This window comes from Phyllostomus hastatus, unplaced genomic scaffold (assembly GCF_019186645.2).
Source record: "Phyllostomus hastatus isolate PE091 unplaced genomic scaffold, TTU_PhHast_1.1 phas_contig_29, whole genome shotgun sequence".
Taxonomy (NCBI): Eukaryota; Metazoa; Chordata; class Mammalia; order Chiroptera; family Phyllostomidae; genus Phyllostomus; species Phyllostomus hastatus.
Genome location: NW_025333835.1, coordinates 3,742,609 through 3,765,034, shown reverse-complemented (window position 1 = coordinate 3,765,034; position 22,426 = coordinate 3,742,609). Strand labels below are relative to the sequence as shown.

Here is a 22,426-nt window from a genome sequence, read left to right as displayed (position 1 = left end):
GGCATCATTATTACCATTATTATTCACAGAACTGACATAGATATAGAACATGTGCATAATACATACTTGGGGTTCTGAATCCATGTGAGAATTATGTATAAAACTCTGACTTCAATCATATAAAAATATGTATGCAAAAATATATAAACTAACTGTGGTAGTGCTCAAATAGTGCATATTTTTTTTCTATTTTCTACATGTTCTGTGGCAATGTTGTTATATTGCTATTCTTAAAATTTATTTTATTTTTTAAAGATTTTATTTACTTGTTTTAGAGAGGGAAAGGGAGGGAGAAAAAGAGGGAGAGAAATATCAGTGCATGCTTGCCTATCTTGTGGCCCCTACTGGGGACCTGGCCTGCAACCCAGGCATGTGTCCTAGTCTAGGAATAGAACTGGTGACACTTTGGTTCTCAGGCTGGCACTCAATCCACTGAGTTGCATCAGCCAGGGCTGTTATACTTAAAATTTAAAAAGAAATAAGAAGCTAAAGACATACAGAGGCCATTTTGAAGAGCTATATGTAAGCACAGAGTAGCTGACTATTTCATTGAATAACACACTTAGTGACACTCCCCCACACATACATGCTAAATAGAGGGACCACCACAATGTGACTTTCCCTGTGGTCCTACAAGGGCTGGCAGCCTTATAGCTACTAGTGCATGCAAGGTAAGTGGGACAGTTGTCCAGATCTGCATGGTAAATTAAAGACTGACCATATCACCTCCCAGTCTGCCAACACCACACCACAAGGCTCTCATTCCTTCTCTGCTTTCCTTTTTCCATGGCCTTGTTTTGCTGTTTGCTTCTAGACCCAACTCAAATATTACGCTCCATGAAACCAGGGTCCCTGAAGACCACACTCAAGATAACAGTCAGCTATTTTAATATCCTTTACTCAATGTTTTTTTCTTTTTTTCCAAAGTACCACAAGCAATCCGTCAAGTGATATACCAGTCTCCAATAACCTTCAAGCTATTCCTCAGTGACTAGCCAATGACAAGCATGTAGCAGGTGCCCAGTGGCTGATAAATGGAGTGACCCACAAAAAAATGGCCTGAAATAATAAACAAATGATGGATTTGGACACAGCATACTAGTTTTAATTGCTACTGACTTGCCGTGTACCCTTGTTTTCTTATTTCTGTTTGTAGAAACATATGTTCTACAGTGTCTTTTTGTTCCAAAATTCCATGCTTGCTCTGTGCTCTCTTCCCTGAGTTGGAGCTTCCCTTCAGAATGAGCCCATCAACTTGATACAGGCAGCTAACTTGATATGTACTTATCTTGGATTTCAATGCCAATAAAAATTAGAAAGGGAAGAGGGGGGGCGATGGGAAACAATAAAAAAACAAACGGATGAAAAAAGGACTGTTGATAATGAGTGACTGAGTAAGCTTCAAAATTTCTTATGGTTCAAGGAAAAGTAAGAATTTTTCAATCCCCAAGAGCAAACAGGATCTCAGGAATTTTCTGTGGGTTAGAAGTCCCAAGGCCCTGCTAGTATCAGCTGCTGAAGTTTGGTACCACCAGTGCAGAGAGCTGTGGGCCCCACCCACCTGTGCCCTTTCCTCAGAAACCTTTGATGTCCAGGGTCTGCATGAAGGAGGAAAGAGGCCCAACAAGCTTCAGCCTCAGAGAGACAATTTGAAAGCAGGCTTATGGGACTCCTGACCTCAGCCAAGATTCAGCAATTTATTACAAACCAACCATATTTTACATGCTAAGATGTTCTACCTCATTGGGGTTCAATTGCTGGCCCCGGGGTACATTCATTATGTTCTTAGATAAGTCCAAGAACTATGTTTTCTAAGACTTCCAACTGTTATGATTAAAATAGGTGAGAACTAGTTATAGGTCCTAAAAAGGAGCCTTTCAAGAAAGACAGGTGTGGTTTACGTGCTATAGATAATCTGGATACAACATTTCTGATCATCCTTGGTTGTATTTATTTAATAAACACTTATATAGTGCTTAGTATGTGCAGGTAGTATTGTAAGAACTTTACAAATATGAACTTATTTAATCCTTATTACAGCCCTATGATGTCATTACTGTTGCTTTCCCATTTTAAAGATGAGGAAATTGAGGCATAGTGAGGATAATGACTTGCTGAAGATCACATAACTAGTTAAGAAGCAGACTTAGGACTTGAACCAATGCTTTCTTGCTCCAGAGTTTTAACTACTGTGCTAGGCTTCCCCTCTCAATTGCACTCCTGGCACCTATCAACATCTTTGTTAAGTCTATTGAAAGTATCTATTGAGCACTTGGACTGAGTCCTTTCCCGAAGGATGTCCACATTCCTGGCCACTCAGGAGCCAGCAGGGGCTTCAGGCAGGACCAATGAGCAGTGACTCTCACAGTTATGACTACAAATGGGAGCAGGGCAGGAAGCCAGGAGGGCCTGGCTGAGGACCTGTGTTGCTAGGGACAGGGGACTGGCTGGCTGCTGCTGTTAGGTGGTGACAGATTTCCTTTGTACTAGTGTGACTTGTAACCATGGGCTGTGCAGCAGGGAAGGGTTTCAAAGGCAGAGTTCTGGGAATGAGGAAGAGGCAGCACACGTGTTCTGGTTTGGAAGATGCTGGTGGAGGAGAGCCAAGGTCAAAGCGGCACTCTGAAGAACAAGTGTGGGCCAAGTGCAGGACTGGCCAAACAGGTGAACAGGCTCGGGCAGGGGGCTTTATGCATGTGGTAGTGAAGCAAAGAAAAGGGAAGTGAGTTTTAAAAAATTTTAAACCAGTCAAGTCTGATGACTAGCAGAATAATGATACCAGAAGTAAAAATCATAAAGAATGAGAAGTACTGGCTCCAATACTTTAGAATTATTGGATGTGAGGTCTTGGGAAGGCAGCTGGAAATACGGGGTCTGAGTCAGGAGAAATTTTGGGCTGGAAGTCACTCTGTAGCCCAGCTTCTGTCTCTCCCTATCCTGCATGGTCCCAGTGTACACCTGTCATTCCTGTCACTTCCAAAAGTGTCCCTGCCTGGACTTTATGTGATGGCTCTACCTGCAATCATTTCTCCACACAGGAACAATATCCTCAGTACCTAGCATAGTCCCCATATACTAAATCTGCAAACAGTATTTTTTGAAAGAACTCATTTTAGACCTTTGGTAATATTTGTTGAATTACATCAAATGAATCTGTTACTTGGTAGAAGATAAACATTATAGGTGAAACTGATTGGCCTCATAGGTTTGGTCAGTACCCTTGGCCTGTGGCAATTTATTAGGTCTATGAGGAATACATACAGTGGGCAGTGAAAAAACAATGCAATCAGCTTGGATATTTTACATCCTTTTGGTCCCTAAATACATTTGTTGTTGTGTCATTTTAAAGTAAAATAATTTCTTTATTATCTTAAGGTAAAAAAGTTAATTTTGAATCTGTATCTATTATTAATGCTTTCAATATGTTTTTAATTTAAATATTAACTTTTTTGGAGACCATGATATAAGCTCATAAACTTTTTTCTTTCCTTTCCAAAATTTAAGACAATTCTTTAGTTTACTTTAATTCTTAATAACAACCTTCCTTGGTTTTCCCATTAGAAACATTATATATATACATGTTCAATGTGGAAAATTTACAAAACATAAAAAGAAAATAAAATTAACTGAAATTTGATTACCCAGATATAAGTACTATTAACATTTAAATATTTACCTTTTATACAGTTTATAGTTGTTGATATGGAAAATAATATAACACAATAAATAATACAAAGATAAACTATAAACTTACTTTGCCCCACCCTGTATATCATATATAACCGTCCTCCCACACAGACACATATAATAATATCATAGATGTATACCAAGGCCTGTCCATAAAGTATCCAGCCATGCACTATGAAAAAGAGATATTTATTGAAGATAAAAGATACAAGAAAAATTGTACATAGGGCGATGACATCTCAGTCCCCTTCAAAGTTATGACCTTCTTGAGGAAATCTGGTTTATTGGTTGCGGTTTGAATCAGGTCATTAGTAACTGCAGCACCATGTTCCTCCTGCTCTGGTAGCAGAAGCCATGGAACAAATTTTGCCTAACACAGGGTTTTGTCTCATGCCAAAACCCTGTGTCAACCCCCAGATCAGCTTCTAGTTCTTGCACTGTCAGTCACCAATCTTTGTCGACTGCAGTCTATACATGTTCAACATTCTCAGGTGTTCTGTTTGTTGCAGACCTTCCAGAACATGGATCACTTTCAACGAATTCTCGACCATCTTTGAAGTGTTTGTACTACACTTTTATTTGTGCTGCATTCACTGCATTGTCTCTGAAAGCCTTCTGTATCATCCATATAGTTTTCACAGAGGAATGTTTAAGCTTAACACAAAGTTTGATGCAGATTTGTTGCTCTGTTTGCTCATTTTGAATGCAATGGCCACATAGTATACATGCTCACTCAATACAGTCTATCACTCCCACTGACTAGTACAGTGAAGTCGTCACTTCACACATTCACATTCCAGTTCACTCTGCTTGGCTGCCAGGTTACATTGAGATCACATAAACTGTTCTCATTATATTAACAATGGCTGGACTTTTTCTGGACAGACCTTGGTATGTACATGTGTTGTATATATGTACACACATGCATATATGTATATATTATTGTTTAGTTCCTATTTGGAAAACTTGGATGATTCCCACATATACTTTAATTAGAGAAAAAAGACTTTGATGAGAAAGAATAATTTGAATTTTGTAACATTTCCTATTAAATACCAAGAGCATCAGTGTTGCCTGGATTATCACTTAATTATGGATATCACAGTTCATGTCACACTTAAACTAGGGTCTCAAGCTGACAGTTAAATTACTTTCTTTTGGCATAGTTTCATGACAGCCATAATAAATAAAAATGATCTAAAAATGAGAAAAATTTCCTTTGTATTCCAGTAACTCCACTCCTGATTTAAAGTGTAGGTTTTAGTATTTTATTTTTAGTTTTTCTATATGCCACTGTAGATGTTACCAAATAAAAAATACACTTGATCTCAAAAATATTGTGTGTTTCTCATCACTATTGAAAATGTGATCCACATAGCCACATCTATGCAAGTCCATTCCCTTCATAACCTGGAAAAGTACTGACATGAAAAATCTCCTCTACCAATAAAAATGGAGCAGCAAACAGAAGAAAATAAAGTGAAATACTTTTAAATGTATTTATGTGCATCCAGAATTAGTTGGTTTGATTTATCTTGTATGATACTGACTCTATTGCTGGTAAAGATTAATTATATTATGGTGCTCTTGGCATGTTATTTTCCCAGGCCATTTCTCAGTGTGATATTTCTTATTCTTCTCTGCTACAAAGCACCCACTATCATAATTTTCACCTGCTGAGGTTACATTACTAATGATAACATTAAAATTTTAGAGTCTTTTTGACCTTTGTAGTGGTAAGTTAGGTCATGAGAATGAATGGGATGCAATTGGATAAATGGGAAAGAGAGACATTTAATTATTATTAAAGTAAAATCAAATTTTACAGTGTTTGCTGGGCATACTATGAGATCTTAGTAAATGTTGAATATTCTCTCCCTTCCCAATACAGAAAAAATCCAATTCTTTTTCTTCACTGCCTTCTTGCATATGCCATATATGATAAATATTCCAAAAACTCAGTGTTCTGAATTGCTGATGCATGGTACCTGATCGATGTAGAATTTGAGGTCCTCTAAATAGAAAACTGTATGACTAATGATAATGATGATAATATTAATAGTTAGCCCTTACTGAGTGGTTGGTAGATGCCAGGTTCTGGTACTCTTATCCCTATTTTACAGATGAAAAAAATTGAGGCACAAATAACTTCTGAAGCTAACATACCTAAAAAGTAATGGTTCCAAAAGCACAGGCAGTCAGACTCTCTAGCTATTAGTCTATACGGCCTTCCGTCTGAGGTACCTCTCAGAGCATCACAACTTTTCAATTTTGGGCAAGCCCCTAATCCAAACCAAGTCTTCTCCCTTACTGAGAGGACCAACCTTTGTGGATTATCCTCTTTAGTCATATGCTATCTCCTCAATGGGCAGTGTGCCCCTTGGGGACAGTGACTGGGCTGTGATCAGATGTGCTCCTGTTACAGGGTGCAGCCAAGAGGGGGGAATCCCAAATGGGCATTTGAAATGGGGTCCAGAACTCAAGGTGTCCAGGAGATTTTAGGGTGTCTCCACCCCTTCCTCCACAGGTGTGAGTTGGGGGAGGGACACACAGAGCAAGAACATGCAGGGCAGCCTTGTAGCTACTCTCTGGCGTGGTCATTTAACATATCTATAACCTTTGACTGGTTACATAGATATGTTGGATAGCTGTGACCATGCTCTAGGCCAGGGGTATGGAAAGGAACCTCCCCCTGTAAGATGTAACTGGGGGGCAGGTCCCCCGAGTTACAGCACCTGCGTGGGAGCTTGCAGATGATTGGCTCCATGATATGGGGCCACACCTGCCCAGATTCATGATGGCAGTCCAGTAAAGCTGAAAGGATATGAGTTCTGGCATGTGAAGCCGAGTGTGGGAGGAGTCGGAAATGAGGCTGCAGAGGAAGACTGGTGTGGGGATTTAAACCCAGATGCAGCAGCCATTGAGGGAGAGAACCATGTGTCTTAGCAGAGTGTGGAATCCTGCAGCCCTGTGAGAGAGAATCACCATGCGGCTTTAGCAGAAAATTGCCACTCGGCTTTGGCCGAGTGGCGAGCCACCCCCCCGCCCCCCCCGCAACTTTGTGGGGAGAAGCACTCAGTTTTGGCTGAGTGGGGACTCCTGTGGCCCTGGGAGAGAGGACCACGTGCTTTTGCCAGATTGGGGACCCCCACAGCTTTAGAAGGGGGGACCACCACCTGGTTTTAGCAGAGATCCCGGCGACACAGCTGAGGGTGCCAGGAACCCAGAGACGTCTCCCAGTCAAGACAGAGTACTAACTGGGAATAACCAGAGGACTGCCTGAGCCATGGACTTCTATTTCCTTTCCTGAGATATGGTACTCTGGACTGGGCAACGGGGGAAGGAAGGACTGTGTCTGTTTGTGGGTGTTTAAAAGGGACTTTAGGATTTTTAATAAAGACATTAGGTCACTACTTTAAGTTTGTATAGCATTAAATAAACATTTCCTTTCCTTTTCACGAATCTCTGGCATTGAGAGACGTCTTTCCTCTGGTGGTGGACATAACAGACCTGGGGGCTTCTTTCAGTAATAGTATATAGTCCCAGGCCCCCCCTTGTTCTTTAACATCCCCAACATACTGCACTGCCCAGAACATGGACTTGGATGAAGAAGTTAGGAGTGGCTAGTTGTCAGTTCACCTATTTTCTGTGTATTCTCCAAATGAATGTGATTTCTTATGAACCAGAGCCTTGCAATTACTAATTGTATATTTTCCTCTTTGGGTTGAAAAGTGACAAAGTTCAACATTTAGACTAAGGTCTCATGATGCCTCAGTTTAGTATAATTTGATTGGAATTTATCAGCCTCCACCACTCTCCATTCATCAAGTATTTATTGAGCACCTACTATATGGTAGGCTTTGATCTAGACAACAGAATACAAGAATGAGTAGTAAGAACCTAGAGGGTAGAGAGGCATGTAAAATATATTAAAATACAGTGTGATAAAAGCTATGACAAGGATTGGCCTCAGGTGCTATAAGAGCCCAGAGCAGCACCTGACCTAGTCTGGGATGGAGAGTAGGCAGCAGTTGCTGAAAGTGGTCCATAGATGGGCAGCACTGGCATCACCTGGGAGCTTATTAGAAATGTAAATTCTCAGGCCCTAGCCCACACCTACCCAATCTTAAACTCTAGGGTGGAGCCCAGCAATCTGTGTTTTAAAAAGTTTTCCCTTTGATTCTGTTGCTTACTAAAGTTTGAGAAGTATTGCCTTTGAAAATGTACATAGGCACACAATAATTAGACCAGAAAATATACACCAAATTAAAACTTATAAAGTAAGAAAGTTGGATGAGGTGATCCCTACCACCTCCATTCTAACTTTCACAGTCTATGAGATTTATATACACATCTTAAAGTGAACTGGAATGAAATGTGTTCATTTTCAAGATAACCTGCAGATAATATACAGAAGGAAGTGTTTGCAACTCTTACCTAACCAGGCCAAGAGATTTGCAGGGCTGTCTGAAGCTGCTGGAAATTCTAAGTCAGTCCAATCATCAGCTGAAAAGTATTCTAAATGTATTACAAATGTACCCATCTACATAGGCTCATCACTGCATTAGGTTCCGTAAAGCAGACATATACATCACCTCCCTTAAGGCACTTAGACCTGAGTTGAGGGGACAGACCTATCACGACTTGGTTGCTCAGAATGTGTACAATGATAAATACTGTGGGAATATGGAGAAGATGGCTGATTGCTTTGGTCTGATCTTAGGGTAAGTCACCAAGAAATAGGAATTGAAATGGGCTTAAAAACATGTGGAATTTGCATTGCAGGCAGAAAGGGTGACATGATAGATGGGAAGTGAAATTATCAATAAAAATTCTAATTAGTTAGATTTGTAATGAATGGTGGAGTTAGCTGAATTCGACCTGTTAACAAAAACCATTTATTCAACATAATCAGGCCAACAATTATTCTGTTCTTACCAAAAGGAGCAATTTGAATACTGTATAAAATAGTGAGGAACAATATGTAGGCTTACAACTATGGGACATACTATGCTTGTGTTTGTGGGTGTAAGTGTGTGATACGTGTAGTGAGGAAGCAGAAATTATACCTACACGGTGTGGGAACCTTACACAGACTGCAACTGTAGACCTTTCTCATCATTCTAAGTCATCATTCTTAAAGTTGGCAGGGAAAGAAACTGCCTGTGAAAATTAGATTCTAAAAGCCTCATAAACATAAGTAGCTCATCAGCATACACTGAACAGTCTGGAAATTGCCCAGAGAAAGCCACTCTGTAATCTCATGGGGAAACTGACGTAATAAAAACAATGGTGATGCTGAGCATCAGAGCTACAAATCTCCTCCACAATGCCAATGTCAGGGTTGGGAAGTCAGAGGCAAATCAAATTTTCTTGGAAAAAATAATCAAGTGAACAGAAATCTGAAAAAAAAAAACAACCCCATTAATCATTCCAACGCTGGTGAGTCTTTTCAGGGGAACCTGCAGAGCTTTCAGAGACTGGCTACCACATACCTGGCAAGGGACCACTTCCAAGTCCCTGGTGACTCTTCACATGTTTATAGGCAGGCTGCTGCCCAGAGACAGTGTGGCCTCTCTGGCTCTGACACCATACAGCTAAGGGCTGCAGACCCGCTTCTTCAGGAATACCCTACAGTATTTCTATAAAGAACAGAATGTATGAAAGCCTTTCCCTTTTCAGATCAACTTTCCTTCACAGTTTGACTTTCCTTTGTGTGAATTAAGATGGGATTTACACTGGGGTGTGGTTCGCTGAAGTTCTGAAGTTTTGTGATATCCTAAGTTAGATTTAAAGGCAGAAGGGTGAGGAGTGCAACCTTCTTGGTGGTTTGATTACAATGCCCAGTTACAGGTGACTACAAACAAACAAGGTATCTGCCTCCAGGGTGAGCAGCTGGGCTATTGTCTGATCTTTGATCCGGGAGTCCCTCTAGGCATGGTGTGCAGGCCAGGAGGCAGGGAGGTGCAGCTGCAGTAGGGGGCAGTGGACACACCACTAGGGATGATTCCTACCTATTAGGCCCTAGAGAGGGAAGGGAAGGGCAGAAATGGAGAGGGGCATTTCCAGCAGAGCTGGGAAGACTTTTGAGGGTGAATGATTAGCACACACTTCACTTTATTGTGGGTGCTGTGTTTGAATGCGAATATATATATGTGTGTGTGTGTGTGTGTGTGTGTGCATGTGTGTGTGTGAATATATGTATACACATGCATACATACATATGTATATGTATATATTATATATATGTGTGTGTGTGTGTGTGTGTGTGTGTGTGTGTGTATACACACATATAGTTTCCCCCAGGAAGCCTACTAATATTTTATTTGAAGATTAACACCTGAACTTTTGGATTTGAATTTAGAACCTTATTTTTGGCTTAAGTTTTCACTAAGTGTATATATTGGGGCAACCACAAACACACCTTTAGTGAAGGCAGATTTCATTACTGGAGTTTGCTGGGAAGTACGGGATGGGGAAGGCACTGCTCTTCTGCCTGCTCCATGGATTTGGAAGGGCTGGTGGGCATCTTCCTGCTGCTGTCTTTCCTGCCTCTCACCCCCGTTTTTTCTTCCTTCTCATCTTTCCACCTACTTTTCTTCTTTGTCATCTTTCTACACATTTCCTCAAAGAAATGCCACAGCCCAGTGAGTTGTGTGTTCTGGCGGTGAGCAGTGTGTGTAAACAGACGGTGACTGCCTTTCATGGCATTTCAGGACTGTCCCAGGAGAACCAGGGAGAACCCAGCAGAGAATCCTCGAGGAAGGCCAGCACCACTGATGGTGGGTGGACCAAGGCTGGCGCCAGCCCTGGCTAATATGTTCATCCCTCTTCCTGTCCTGGGCTCATGTGTGGTGAGCAGAGACCAGGAGTGTGGAAGTCACTGCAGAATGTTTAATATTCTAAACAACACAACAACAACAACAACCACAACCATCTTGGAAGCCCTATGGTTCCTGAGTAAACTTACAGAACTAACAAGAAGAGGTTGATCTGCTATGGGTGAACCTCTGTTCCTTACTGTATTCTCATCTTTAATCCTAGTGACATGTCAGTAGGAACTGAAGTTCCTTGAGCAAAGGAGGCTCCTGAGTCTCCCCTTCTGTTTTCCAGAGAAACTAGAAGAAAATCCTGTCCACCCTTTGGGTTCCTGGCTTTTTTGATAAGTGCTCCTAAACTTTCCCTCTGTTCATTTTCGATCAACACACCAGACAGTGCTAAGCTGTATCTCACTGGAGGCAGGGACACTGAGACTGAGCTCATCAGGTTTACTCGACTTTAAAATTATTCCTTGCACTCAAGTCATGTCCACATATTTATGTACACTTCTCTTGTTGGTCATTTGGAGCTTACACATATTTTCTTAGCCGTGTTAGAAATAAAACCTTAATTTTCAGTTTAGTGCTAGAACTCATTTTGTTCGTTTAATTGATCACTCTTTTGAATGTCATGCATTCTCCTAGAGGGTAGACAAGCCCCATTTTGGTGGTGAGGGCCTGGGTCCATGTGCCTCGGGCAGGGATCCACATGCGAAACAGGCTTTACAGTCTGTAGAGCACCACGAGTGCTGACCTACAGTTCACAGCACAAAACCCTAAATGAGTCGCCTCAGTATCTCGGTCTAAGTGATTTATGAAGTACACACTATTTGCCTTTGTTTTCAGAATGCAAATATTCTTGGGAATTATTTTCCACACTCATTGAAGAGTTCAGAATCCTCTCTATGTGGTAACACCCAGACACTATCATTGGCTGTTTATTTCATCACTTACCACATAGGGGCTGAACTGGAAAAGAGGCAGTGAATCTCCCTCTATCTCTAAATCCCAATCAAGTGGAAAAGCTCCATTTAAAAAGTGCTTAAATCGTGACTGAATTAGCTAATACATTATAAAAGAATATTCATTGCCTACTATCAATGACAAATACTATTTTAAAGTCCTATGGCAGGGAATGATTAAATAAACTAGAGCAAATCTGTGGCATGAATTATTAGGCACTTATTAAAAGTCATATTAAGAAAACATTTATTAACATGGGGAAATGATCATGACTTATTACAAAAAATATATAGGCTGTTAAACTGCCCATATATGCTGTTAAACTGCCCATATATGCTGTAAATTTGGTAAAAAATATACATATGTACACATAGACAAATATGAAGGAAATACAAAGAAATGAAAACACTAATTTTTGAGTGGTGAGACTGCAGATGGTTTTTTTTTCTTTATATTTTTCTGCAGTTTCCAAACTTTTCACAAAAAGAAAACGGCACTTTTATGCAAACATACATATAAGAGCATTTATATGTATGTATTGGTTTGGCTTCTAGATCAGGTAGTATTATCACTAGACTTTTTGGGGAAGTACAACCTTTAAAATGTAAAAGGTTTGTTTCAGATCTCAGCATTAGCCCCAGGTATCCATGTACATGTCAGACCATCTCACAGAGAGCTGAAATTTTCGCCTCCTTTTCCTGTTTCTCTTTAACTTGTCCTGGGGAAAGAAGGTATTTCCACATCTCTGAACCCAACCTGTCATCTTTATTAAACATTAACTAATCTGGTTACATGCTCCAAATCCACTAATGGCCAAGCAGGTCCTACCAACTCCTGTCCTGACACGAAGGACAAACTGTGGCCCAGCTGTGGAAACACATTGTCAATTGGCAAGTAAGGAAACAGCTCAAGTATTTACTGGAAACAAAGCTCTAACCAGGAAGCCAGCTCCTGCCTGTCTGTGATGACAGCTCCCTTGCTCACCCTTCCTTGCAGCTCTGCACCTGACGGGGAGTGGGTGTGCTCACAGGGTCTTCGCCAGCCATCGGTCCTTTCCGAGAGTGCTGTGTTGGAATGTGAGTGGGTCTTTTCAGATGAGATTATGGATTTCACAGCAGAAAACATGGTAAACTAGCTGGAAGAAGGCAGCTGGGGGTGCCGGGGCAGAAGGGTACAGAGAGTGGAGTGGGGGTGGAGGAGGGGAAGAAAGCAGGCAAAAAGCAAGAATTTACAGGAGCTATGACTTGAGAAAAAGACTAGGAGTGATCGCATTTAATATGCAAACAGGATGGTATACTGCAGGGTAGAGGAAATATTAGTCCATGATAAGTCTACCTTATGGATTTCAGACATCTACACCCTCAGGTATCTACAGACATGGGTCCATCCTTCCATGAAGGAAGACAAAGTGGCCTCTGACTTTCCAATTGAGTTTTTCAGGGGTCTTGTAACTTGTATACCCACACACTACATCCTACTCCCCCCAGACTGTCCTCTCTGTGGAATCCATCCTTCTAATAAAGGCCTTGTCTCTGGAGAGTTTTTGGAGACATGCAAATAAACTACCTCAATCCCATTATTCACACTGTCATAGTGACCTGAAGATAAGAACAGTGAGTCCTGATGGCATGACACAGTGGACAGGTTTGGGTAAGGACAGTGAGTCAGCTTCACCTGAGGCAGCAACCACATCTTGCTAGAACCTCACACAGCGCCCGGAATGTAGAAGGCTGGAGTACTAATAATACCTAACATGTACTGATCACACCAGCACTGTACACAATGCTCACATTAACACAGTGGGGTAGGTGTGATTATTACCTTCATTTTAGAAGTGAGAAAAAGGGTGGTTCAGGGCTTCAGCATATCGCTCAGGGTTGCCCAGACAGCTACTGGCAAAGCCAGGATTGAGATCAGGCCGTCTGGCACCTAGATTTGTTCTGAACCCTCACACTTCAATGGATGTTTGTCGAGTTACTGAATAAGAAAGGACGGCAGGCTGTGGGAACCCAAACTGAAGGACACAGTACAGGCCAGGGACAGCAGGAGATAGAAGAAAGACATGTGGGGCTGGAAGAACTCTAACAGCAGCAGCCTCACACGCCGGCTCCTCTGGCTCATCCTGGCTGCACCTGGTGCTCCCGAACCCCCAACAGAGCCTGTAGGAGGTGGGGCAAGAGGTGTGGCTCCTCCTGATGAGGTAGTCCTTATTGTCTTCTCTACTCCCCTTCTAGTTCAATGTCAGGTCTCCCAAGGAGAGGCAGCAAGTTGTTAATGGGAGGAAAGGATAGAGCCTGAGTGTTTTTTGCTGTTTGAGGGTGTGGTCCTATTTCCCTGTGGGGTTTCTCCTTTTCTTTCTGGCCTCGCTTAATACATCATGATGTATTCTTAGCACACGTGCTTACCTGCCTAAGGCAGCGATTTTCAACTTTTTTCATCTCATGGCACACATAAACTAATTACTAAAACTCTGTGACATACCAAAAATTATATATTTTGCTGACCTGACAAAAAATATTTTTGACTCATTCACACTGGATGGCTATGGTTGTGTTGGCTATTATAATTTTTTAATATGACAGTCTAAAGAAAAAGAGGTTGCCGACTTCTAAATAGTCAGGTATCACATGTTTTAAAAATTCTTGTAGCACACTGGTTGAAAATTGATGGCCTAAGGGTGAAAGCCACATTTGAAAGTAGGCACAGCACTTGGCGCTTGCAGGGTTCTGACATGCACATCATTAAAATGCGTGGTTCACAGTAGCTTTTTTCTGTTGTGTACTAAATCTGAAGAATGTTCTTCACACAGTATTTCTTCTGCATACTGCTAACATCTTTACTCTGACAGATTTAAAGTCAACTCTAAGGATTTACTTTCTTATGGAGGCAACATGAAAAACTGAAGTCTTTTGTTTTTTGTGTTTTCATTGTGGGGTAGAAAGGGTATTTTACTTGACAGTGGTAACCTTCAGCATCACAGATTAAACCTCCTTACACATTGCAAATAATTTCTCTAACCCTAACGTGTGAGCCCGCAGATAGAGGATGTGGGGTAGCAGCTTTCAGAAAGCAGAAACAAGGATGGAGGAGAGAAAATTCATGGGAATCTCTCAGACCAAACTGTTCCATAGACCTCAGGCTTCAGCTGCCACTTTATTTGATTCCTCTTACTTGTTGCTACCTTTCTTGTGTCCTCTCCCTTCCCCTCCACTTTTTCACCAAACATACACATGTAAGGATCATAGGTGGAGGGGCCTCTGGGAGGAAGGTCATCATAAAAGATGCTAGATGAGGACAGCTTATCTTTTCTTAAGATTTTGATACCTGTTGTGCATAATTACCAGGGACGAGGCTAGTTATTCAGCACTTCTAGAGATTGGAAGAATGCTCAGAGATAGAGATGAAAAAAAAATGTCATAGCTTTGCTTTTTAGGAAAGAACATTGGATCTGGAATAACAAAAGTCTCTAAAGGAACTGTGATAAAAACTAGTTTCAAACTTGGGTACACTTAAAAGGCTGAATTGCCCCACTGTCATTAATATATCCAGTTCCAAATACAAAGAGAACCTGTTTAAAATTGGTAAGTACAGTCCTCTTGGAGAGCAAGGACGCTGCATCTGATCTCCATTTTTAATAGCTTTCAATTAGTCTTCAGAAAACTTTTTTTATGGGCATGGGCTCACAGAAAATCTTGTAATATGGGGACAATGGTAGGTCTCATAAGGGTGCCTCTGTTTGGGAACCTCAAGAACACCAGAAAAGGTATTGGTCAGATATTACTGTGGCTCAGTAAAAGGTAAAAACAATAGAAAACAATAGTAACCAACCAAATCTAGGTGCACCTAGCATCCTGTAAGCCTCACAACTCTTGAGAGTACGGCAAAAGGGTTGTTTGTAAAGTGCAAGACTCAACATATCTTCTGGTGGATGCCCCCAGGATGACAAATGGATGCTGAACGTGGGCATCTGCCACACTGACGTTCTGAATGCCAGACAGTTCAGTAAGTCTGGAGCTCCCTGACAGACTTTATGACACAGCTATCAATAAACAGAATCCCCCAGAAACAAATACAAGGGATTCAGATCTAGATTTATGGGCATGCTAATTGCAGCATTATTTATAACAATTAAAAATGGGAAGTTAAATGCCTAACACATATGCATGTGGTTCTATTATTTTATATCTACTTTATACAGCCATTAAGAATCATGTCTTTGAAGAACATTTGGTGACTAGAAAAATATTTATAATGAGAAATCAAAAAGGTAAAAAACTGAAGAGAGTGATAATATTTTTTTAATTAATTTATTTATGGGTTTTTCCCTCTGGTCATATTCATGCACATGGCAGAAATGAACTAAAATATTAATAAAGGTTATACTTGAGCAATAAGAAACTAAGTTATTTTTCTTCAACTCTATTTTTTCTGTAATTTTTAGTTGCATACAAAATTTTTCTTTTTACTTTTATAATAGTATAGTTTTTGAAACCAATGATCCACTCTCACAAGAATACCCAGCCATATCAGCCCCGATCTACTGTATAATTAATAAATGATAATATAGCAAATCCCTGCCCTCATGTGTGACTAATTACATACACACACACACACACAAAATCTACATGTCTCCATCAACAACCTCTGAACTAGAGGCTTTAAACCTCATATCTGCATGAAAATTCATCCGTCAAAGTATGGCCTACTGTATTAGATACTACTGACACTGATGCTGGAAGAGGTCATCAGTACTTGTTGAGAGCATACTCTGGGCCAATGTACGCACTTTCACTTAACACATTAAGGATGAGGAAGGTGAAGTTCAAAACGGTAAGTAACTTGGCATGGTCATATGGCTTTTTAGTGAGCAAAATAAATTCTCCTTTGACCACCACAGGGCTGGTAGAAACTTCAGTTGGACACCTAGACTTTATTTTGAACATTTAAAAATATTTTCACAAAGTATTTTGCCAGCATTCCCAATGCATGGCCACAAAATAAGTGATTTTTGTTCCTTTTCTGTCATATAACCCTAGTGGAGGTGCTAGGGAAACTGCCCAAAGGAGACAACATTAGAGACAAGAAAGAGGACAAATAATTCACCTACTGGGAACCCCCTGAAAAAACAGGCAGTGGTTGTCAAATCTAGCCTCGCCCTTTGCACAGTGAGAGAGGCGGCCAGCAGTGGTGAGGTGCTGGGTTCTACTCCACAAATATCTCACCCACCCTTGCTTCAGGTGCTATTCTTCCCTCCTACCAGACTTGAACCTTATCTTTCAATAAAGTCCACATCATGGACTCTAGATGGGTATTTTTAAAATCTAAAAACTTTCCTCTAGAAAGGACAAAGACCCCAAAGATGATCTCCTTTTATTTTCCCCCTTAATAATAAATGACTTTCAACATTCCTCAAAATAGAGCCTAAGAGCTGGCTAGATATTGTGTTAGGCCTCCCTTTACATGTATCATCTAATTTGATTCAATCAGCAGATGAGTTTACAATAGTAACAACCTCTTACTCAGGTAGAACCTCACAATTCCCAAGAGCTTCCACATCCATGATCTCCTTTGCTTCTCACACTAAGCCTTGAGAAAGGAAAGACAGGTAATATCACCCACACTTTACAGACCAAGAATTTAAGCACGCTGCTACTTCTCCAGGCTTATTGGATCCGACTGCAGCTTCCTTGGGAGGCACAGACAGCCTGACTCTGAGGGGAGCGCATGTGAAAGTTCTGGCTGAGAATTTATCAGCAGTGTGTCCCTGGACGCTAGGATGCTGAAGAGGAGTTGCAGGGTAAGATTGGGGAAATGAAACACTGGAGGAAGACAGACTCTACTTAGGTCACAACATCTCCTATGGGAGTTCTGAATGAATGTGTTCTTTCTCTCCATTTTATTTATTCTTCAAAGTCAAACCCAAATGCCACAGATCCAAAGAAGCCATTCTTAATCATCTGGCACAAAGAAACCTCGATAATAACACTTTAAGGTTTTCACATTCTTCAGCTCATTACATCATAGTTTTTGAAGGAGGCACTGTCATCCATTTTACAAATGAGGAAAAGGAAGTTTGGGGGGTTAAGTAACTTGTCAAGCTGACACAGCTAATAAGCAGCAAAGTTCGAATTTCAAACTACATCATGTCACAGTGGCCTCACCTTCCTCTATACTTACTGCAGTTCGTATATTGTCCATGTGTTCCTTAACCTGTCAACTTGTTTAAAAGTTCTTTGAGGAATGACAGCAAGCTTTACAATTCTTTGTAAACCAACCCCTTCCCTAGTACTTAGCAGAGTTCCATGTACACAGTAGGTTCTCAGTAAGCATCATATGTTAAATATCTGTTTGGTAGGAACAGTAATTAATAAGAGAGAGCTTTTGGTACTCTGAATGTCAAGCTCTCTGCTGTATATAATTAAAACAAGAGTGAACATGAAATGCATAATTTCCCCTAGCTCTAGTTAATCAGACATTTATTACCATGTCTGACTCTGTGTTATATGAAAAGAATTGCTTAGTAAGCATTTTCTGTGATGAGGGTAATCAGACACATATGGATATCAAATATGTATATTTTTAAGGATTTTATTTTTATTTTTAGACAGAGAGAAAGGGAGGGAGAGAGAGGGAGAGAAACATCAATGTGTGGTTGCCTCTCATACAACCCCTACTGGGGACCTGGCCTGCAACCCAAGCATGTGCCCTGGCTGGGAAATAAACTGGTGACCCCTTTGGTTTGCAGGCTGGTGGTACTCAACCCACTAAGCTATACCAGCAAAGGTTCAAATATATTTCTAAAAAGACAAAAACAAAACCATAAAACATATTGAAAGCCAATAACCTACATGGCATATAATATTCTACCTGAGACTAAGGACTTTCAAGGCAAAGGGTACTTGATTAATTTGGGGAAATTCAAGGAACAGTAAAAGAGGAAGTCAAGAATGCTAACTGGGTTCTTATACCATTCTACCTGTATCAAGAAGACAAATGTATCATGTTACTGTTCTGGGTCTGAAATAGAAGATAGGTACACTTTCTGGAAGAAGGGGTTTGTTCTGATACCTCTTCAACATAGCAATGATTTCATTACCACCTGCATTACATGGGCAAATTGAGTAAATACACATGAAATATCCAGCTTATTACCCTGTTGGGTCTCATTCCATCTGTCCTCCTAACACATCATTAGTTTATAGTTTTGGAAATATAAAGGGCTCAAACCAATTCATTGAGATTAGAATTTGTATGGTAGAGACTAGCTCCAGTAATTCTAAATTGATAATCTGTAATCTGAGCTAACAATTGCTCTGCCTATCTACTATATTTTATTGTTAAACCAAACACAGTAATCTTAATAAGCCACTGATAGGTACACATCTTTTGTGCCACAAATAAAGTGACACATTCCCATGAGCATTCAACCAACATCAAGCAAGAACAAACACCAGGTTTTTGGTACCTACATTTGTGTCCTCATGGCTGTGGCCATTGGTCTCAACCAACTCCTTGGTACCTTTTAACTGCAAATTAAAAAAAATGAATAAGCAGGCATGTCTGTTAAGTGTATATCATCCTATTAACTCTGTTTCATCTGACGTCGCACTTTATAAAATTTCCAATGAGAAAAAAAAAAACAAATGGAGCACATAATTCGAATGAGCTTTATAGAACCCAGTTTGAGACCAATATTTTATGAAACTTGATGGCTGGCAAAAAATAAATGAGTCTTGGTCATTATTTTTTAAATAATAAGATTAGAAAGCAATTCCATAGGCATAAAATGTATAAAAAATTGGTTCTTAAGAATAAAAAATGATTTCATTTCCAAGTTGTATTACTATTAACTTAAACCCTGCAGTGCTTGCAAGTTGCCACCAGCCAAATGAAATTATACTAACTGCTACTCGTGAATGAGGACTATTTTTCGTTGTTCTAATATGCTGCAGTGCGACTGTACATGTTCTTCTTGAAAACGTATCTGAATGACTGACATTGTTTCTTGAGGCCTCAAAGAAGACAATTTGCTTCTTTTCATAAAGGAAGAACTAGGAAGACATCTCCTTGGTCACTGAGGCATTAGTAGGAAAGCTATTTCTCAAAAGAGATTTTTCACAGTGAATCTTTGAAAACACTAATCTCAACTCTCAGAAGGATCAAGAGTAATCAGCTGTCAGGAGATTTCTGGAAACCTTTAATTGGCAATTTATTTAGCTTGACTCAAAGCAGAATGTGGAGGCAGAGAGCAAAGGCAAGGGTAAGTGTTTCCAGTACTTCCTTCTGGATTATTATACTTCCGAAGCAGTGTCTCTGTATCCTTTTAATGTCTCAAACAACGAATTCATGGTGGAAAACAAATGCTTAAAGTTTGAAAGAAAATAAATGCGTGTATATCATCAACGTGTTTCATTTGAACATTTTTTTGGCTATTTTTACACATACTTGTTAATATTAAATATTAGTTGCATTTTAATTTATATTTTATTGTTTATACTATTAGAGCTGTCCACTTTTTCTCCCTTTGTCCACCTTCAACCAGCCCCCCTCCCTCAGGCAATCTCCACACCATTGTCCACACCCATGGATCATTCATGAAAGCTTCATTATATTTCTTAAGGCAACCTCAAACTCTCAGCATGAAGCCATATGATTCTCATGCTAAGAGAAGGGCTTTGCCAAAGAAAATGGTGACATGAAGACATTGAGTGTGGGGTGGCTGCTTACAGACCAGTGGACCTGATTATGGCTTATCCACAGCACTCCAATCCCACTTACAAAAAACAAATTCTGCCCACTGTTCTTTAGGGCTACATTATTGATATTTCTACACATAACAAGGGTAAGGGAGAAAGGGCAATGTGTGATACATATGAAAAGCACACAGTGATACAAATACAATCTATTATAAGTGGGCACAAAAGGACTTAAGAAAAGCCCTCCACGTTTTCCTATCACAAGGTTTTCTTATTGTAGGTGTTTCTTATCTTCTCTTTATCAATCCTCTCTGCTCATCCTGCCTTAGGTCCTATAACTCCTGCTTCTGTGAGTTAGAGTGAGGTCAGCTCAGAAGGTTTTGTTACTTTAGCAAAAGTACAGGACTATGCCATTAAAGTGTTCCACTTTTATACTCTAATTAGCATAAACATGCCCCTTTTCTTCTTCTCCCCTTTAAATAAATTATATCTTCCTCCTCCTCCTTCCTTCCCCCTTCCTTCTCATTTAACCCTGCCCTATCTTTGTCCACTACCCATGTGCTCTCATCTCTCCCTGTCCACCAGCATGGTCTCACCCTGCTCTCTGCTGCCAGAGGATCACAGGTCACATCTTCCTCCTGTAGGTTCCCCTTGACCTACAGCTGAAGCTGGAGCTAAACTTCTGCTCTGCTCTCAAGGACTGGCCTGCTTCCCATTCTCCCTTTGCTGCTCTGCTCCTCCAGAAGGAGTGGTCCAACATTGTGTCTGGTGACACCTGGGTTTGTGAACAAGCTCTAGGTGTTGGAAACTACCATGTTTGTAGAGGAGATGCAAGGCAGGGACCAAGGGAGGCTGGAGGGACCTGCAGAAGCTGCATCTTAGCAAATGGAGAACTGGGGAAATGAGCCTCCTTTCCCTGGGGTGGGGGGCAGAGGGTCCTGCTGATGGTAAGGCTCTGCCCTTAAAATCTAGTCTTTTTTTCCAGGATTCCCATCAATGGTAGTCACATTGAATAGCAAAATTCCAAGTCTTTTGAGAAGGGTATAACTTTTCCTGTGTGTATATGTGTGTGTGTAATGCAAGACTCCAGACCAAAATAATCAGAATCTCTAGAAGTGAGGTCATTTATTTAGGCCCTAGTTATGCAGGCACTGAAAACGTGTCTACCCATGTAGTTACTCTACATGAGCCCAAAGAAAGTCTTGTAAGATAATGCTCATGGAGATAGAGGTGTGTTTTTAAGTGCATATCTCTGGGTGGGTGGGTGGCTACAAGAAGATGAAAGGAGCACATCCATTGCACACTCACACCTGCAAGGGTGACAGCGGCTCCAAGAGAGGGCTGTTGGGAAAAACCTGGCAGTGCTAATAGCACCTGGACGCATTTGGCTGCTATGGGCCCACGGAGACTTAGGTATTCTCAGTGCCTTTGCTTGAAAAGAGTCATCCCATTTAAATAGTACAGCAGACCTAAAAACGCTTCCTTTCTAGCAGTATTTCAAAGGTTTTTAATGATTTTAGTTATTCTGAGTCTTCTTCACATTCCCAATTTATTTTTTTTTTAAGTAATGGACAGTGAAGTGTGATGATTCACCAACGATTGTGTTTGTTCTTTGCTCTTTAAAAGTGCACACCATAACAAGGCTCTATCAGCACTTTCTGCAGAACTTAGAATCTATGTTCATGACTAGGGTTTGGATTCAAATCAAAACAAAGGATTTAATTCATTTAGAGAGAGAACGCACAGGCACACGCACCAGAGTATAAACACCAAAGGCCAGACGTATGTCTGTTCAATCAGGAGCAAATTTGAACCAAATAATGCAAAAGAGGAAAGAGCAGTGAATTCCAGTCTCCTACACAGTAGGTCATGTGAACTCAGTCAACAATGTTTTCAGCTCAATCTAACTTATTCAAAACTATCAGATTCAGCCTCAGTCTAAGTTACTGCATATATATTCATGATATAAAAATAATGATTAATTTTATAAAACATCTTCATCCAAAGCTATTAAAGCTTATAAAGTATCCAATATCTTTACTTTTCCCTCACAAACCACTTATACTTTTAGGGGAAAGTAACTAAAAATATGTTTTTTTGATCCCAAGCCATTAAAAAATAACCACTTGTAAAATGACTGAGTCAGAGCTGACTAGTGTCATACTCTCCCACCTTCATATTTTTAAAAACATCACTTTTGCAGTTACTTTTACTATGAAATAATATTTTCATAAACCAGTGTAAGTTAAAAATTTAAAACAA

General features: G+C 40.4%; 1 protein-coding gene across 4 annotated transcripts in view; it reads right to left on the bottom strand.

The window, feature by feature from the left end:
• Positions 1-22,426, bottom strand: part of ENOX1 (ecto-NOX disulfide-thiol exchanger 1) — a 628,394-nt gene that overhangs the window by 58,551 nt on the left and 547,417 nt on the right. For all 4 annotated transcript variants that reach the window (XM_045839070.1, XM_045839074.1, XM_045839072.1 and 1 more), the window contains one exon: positions 18,938-18,994. In XM_045839070.1, the coding sequence (XP_045695026.1) occupies positions 18,938-18,994 (57 nt within the window). The remainder of the gene's footprint in view (positions 1-18,937; positions 18,995-22,426) is intronic.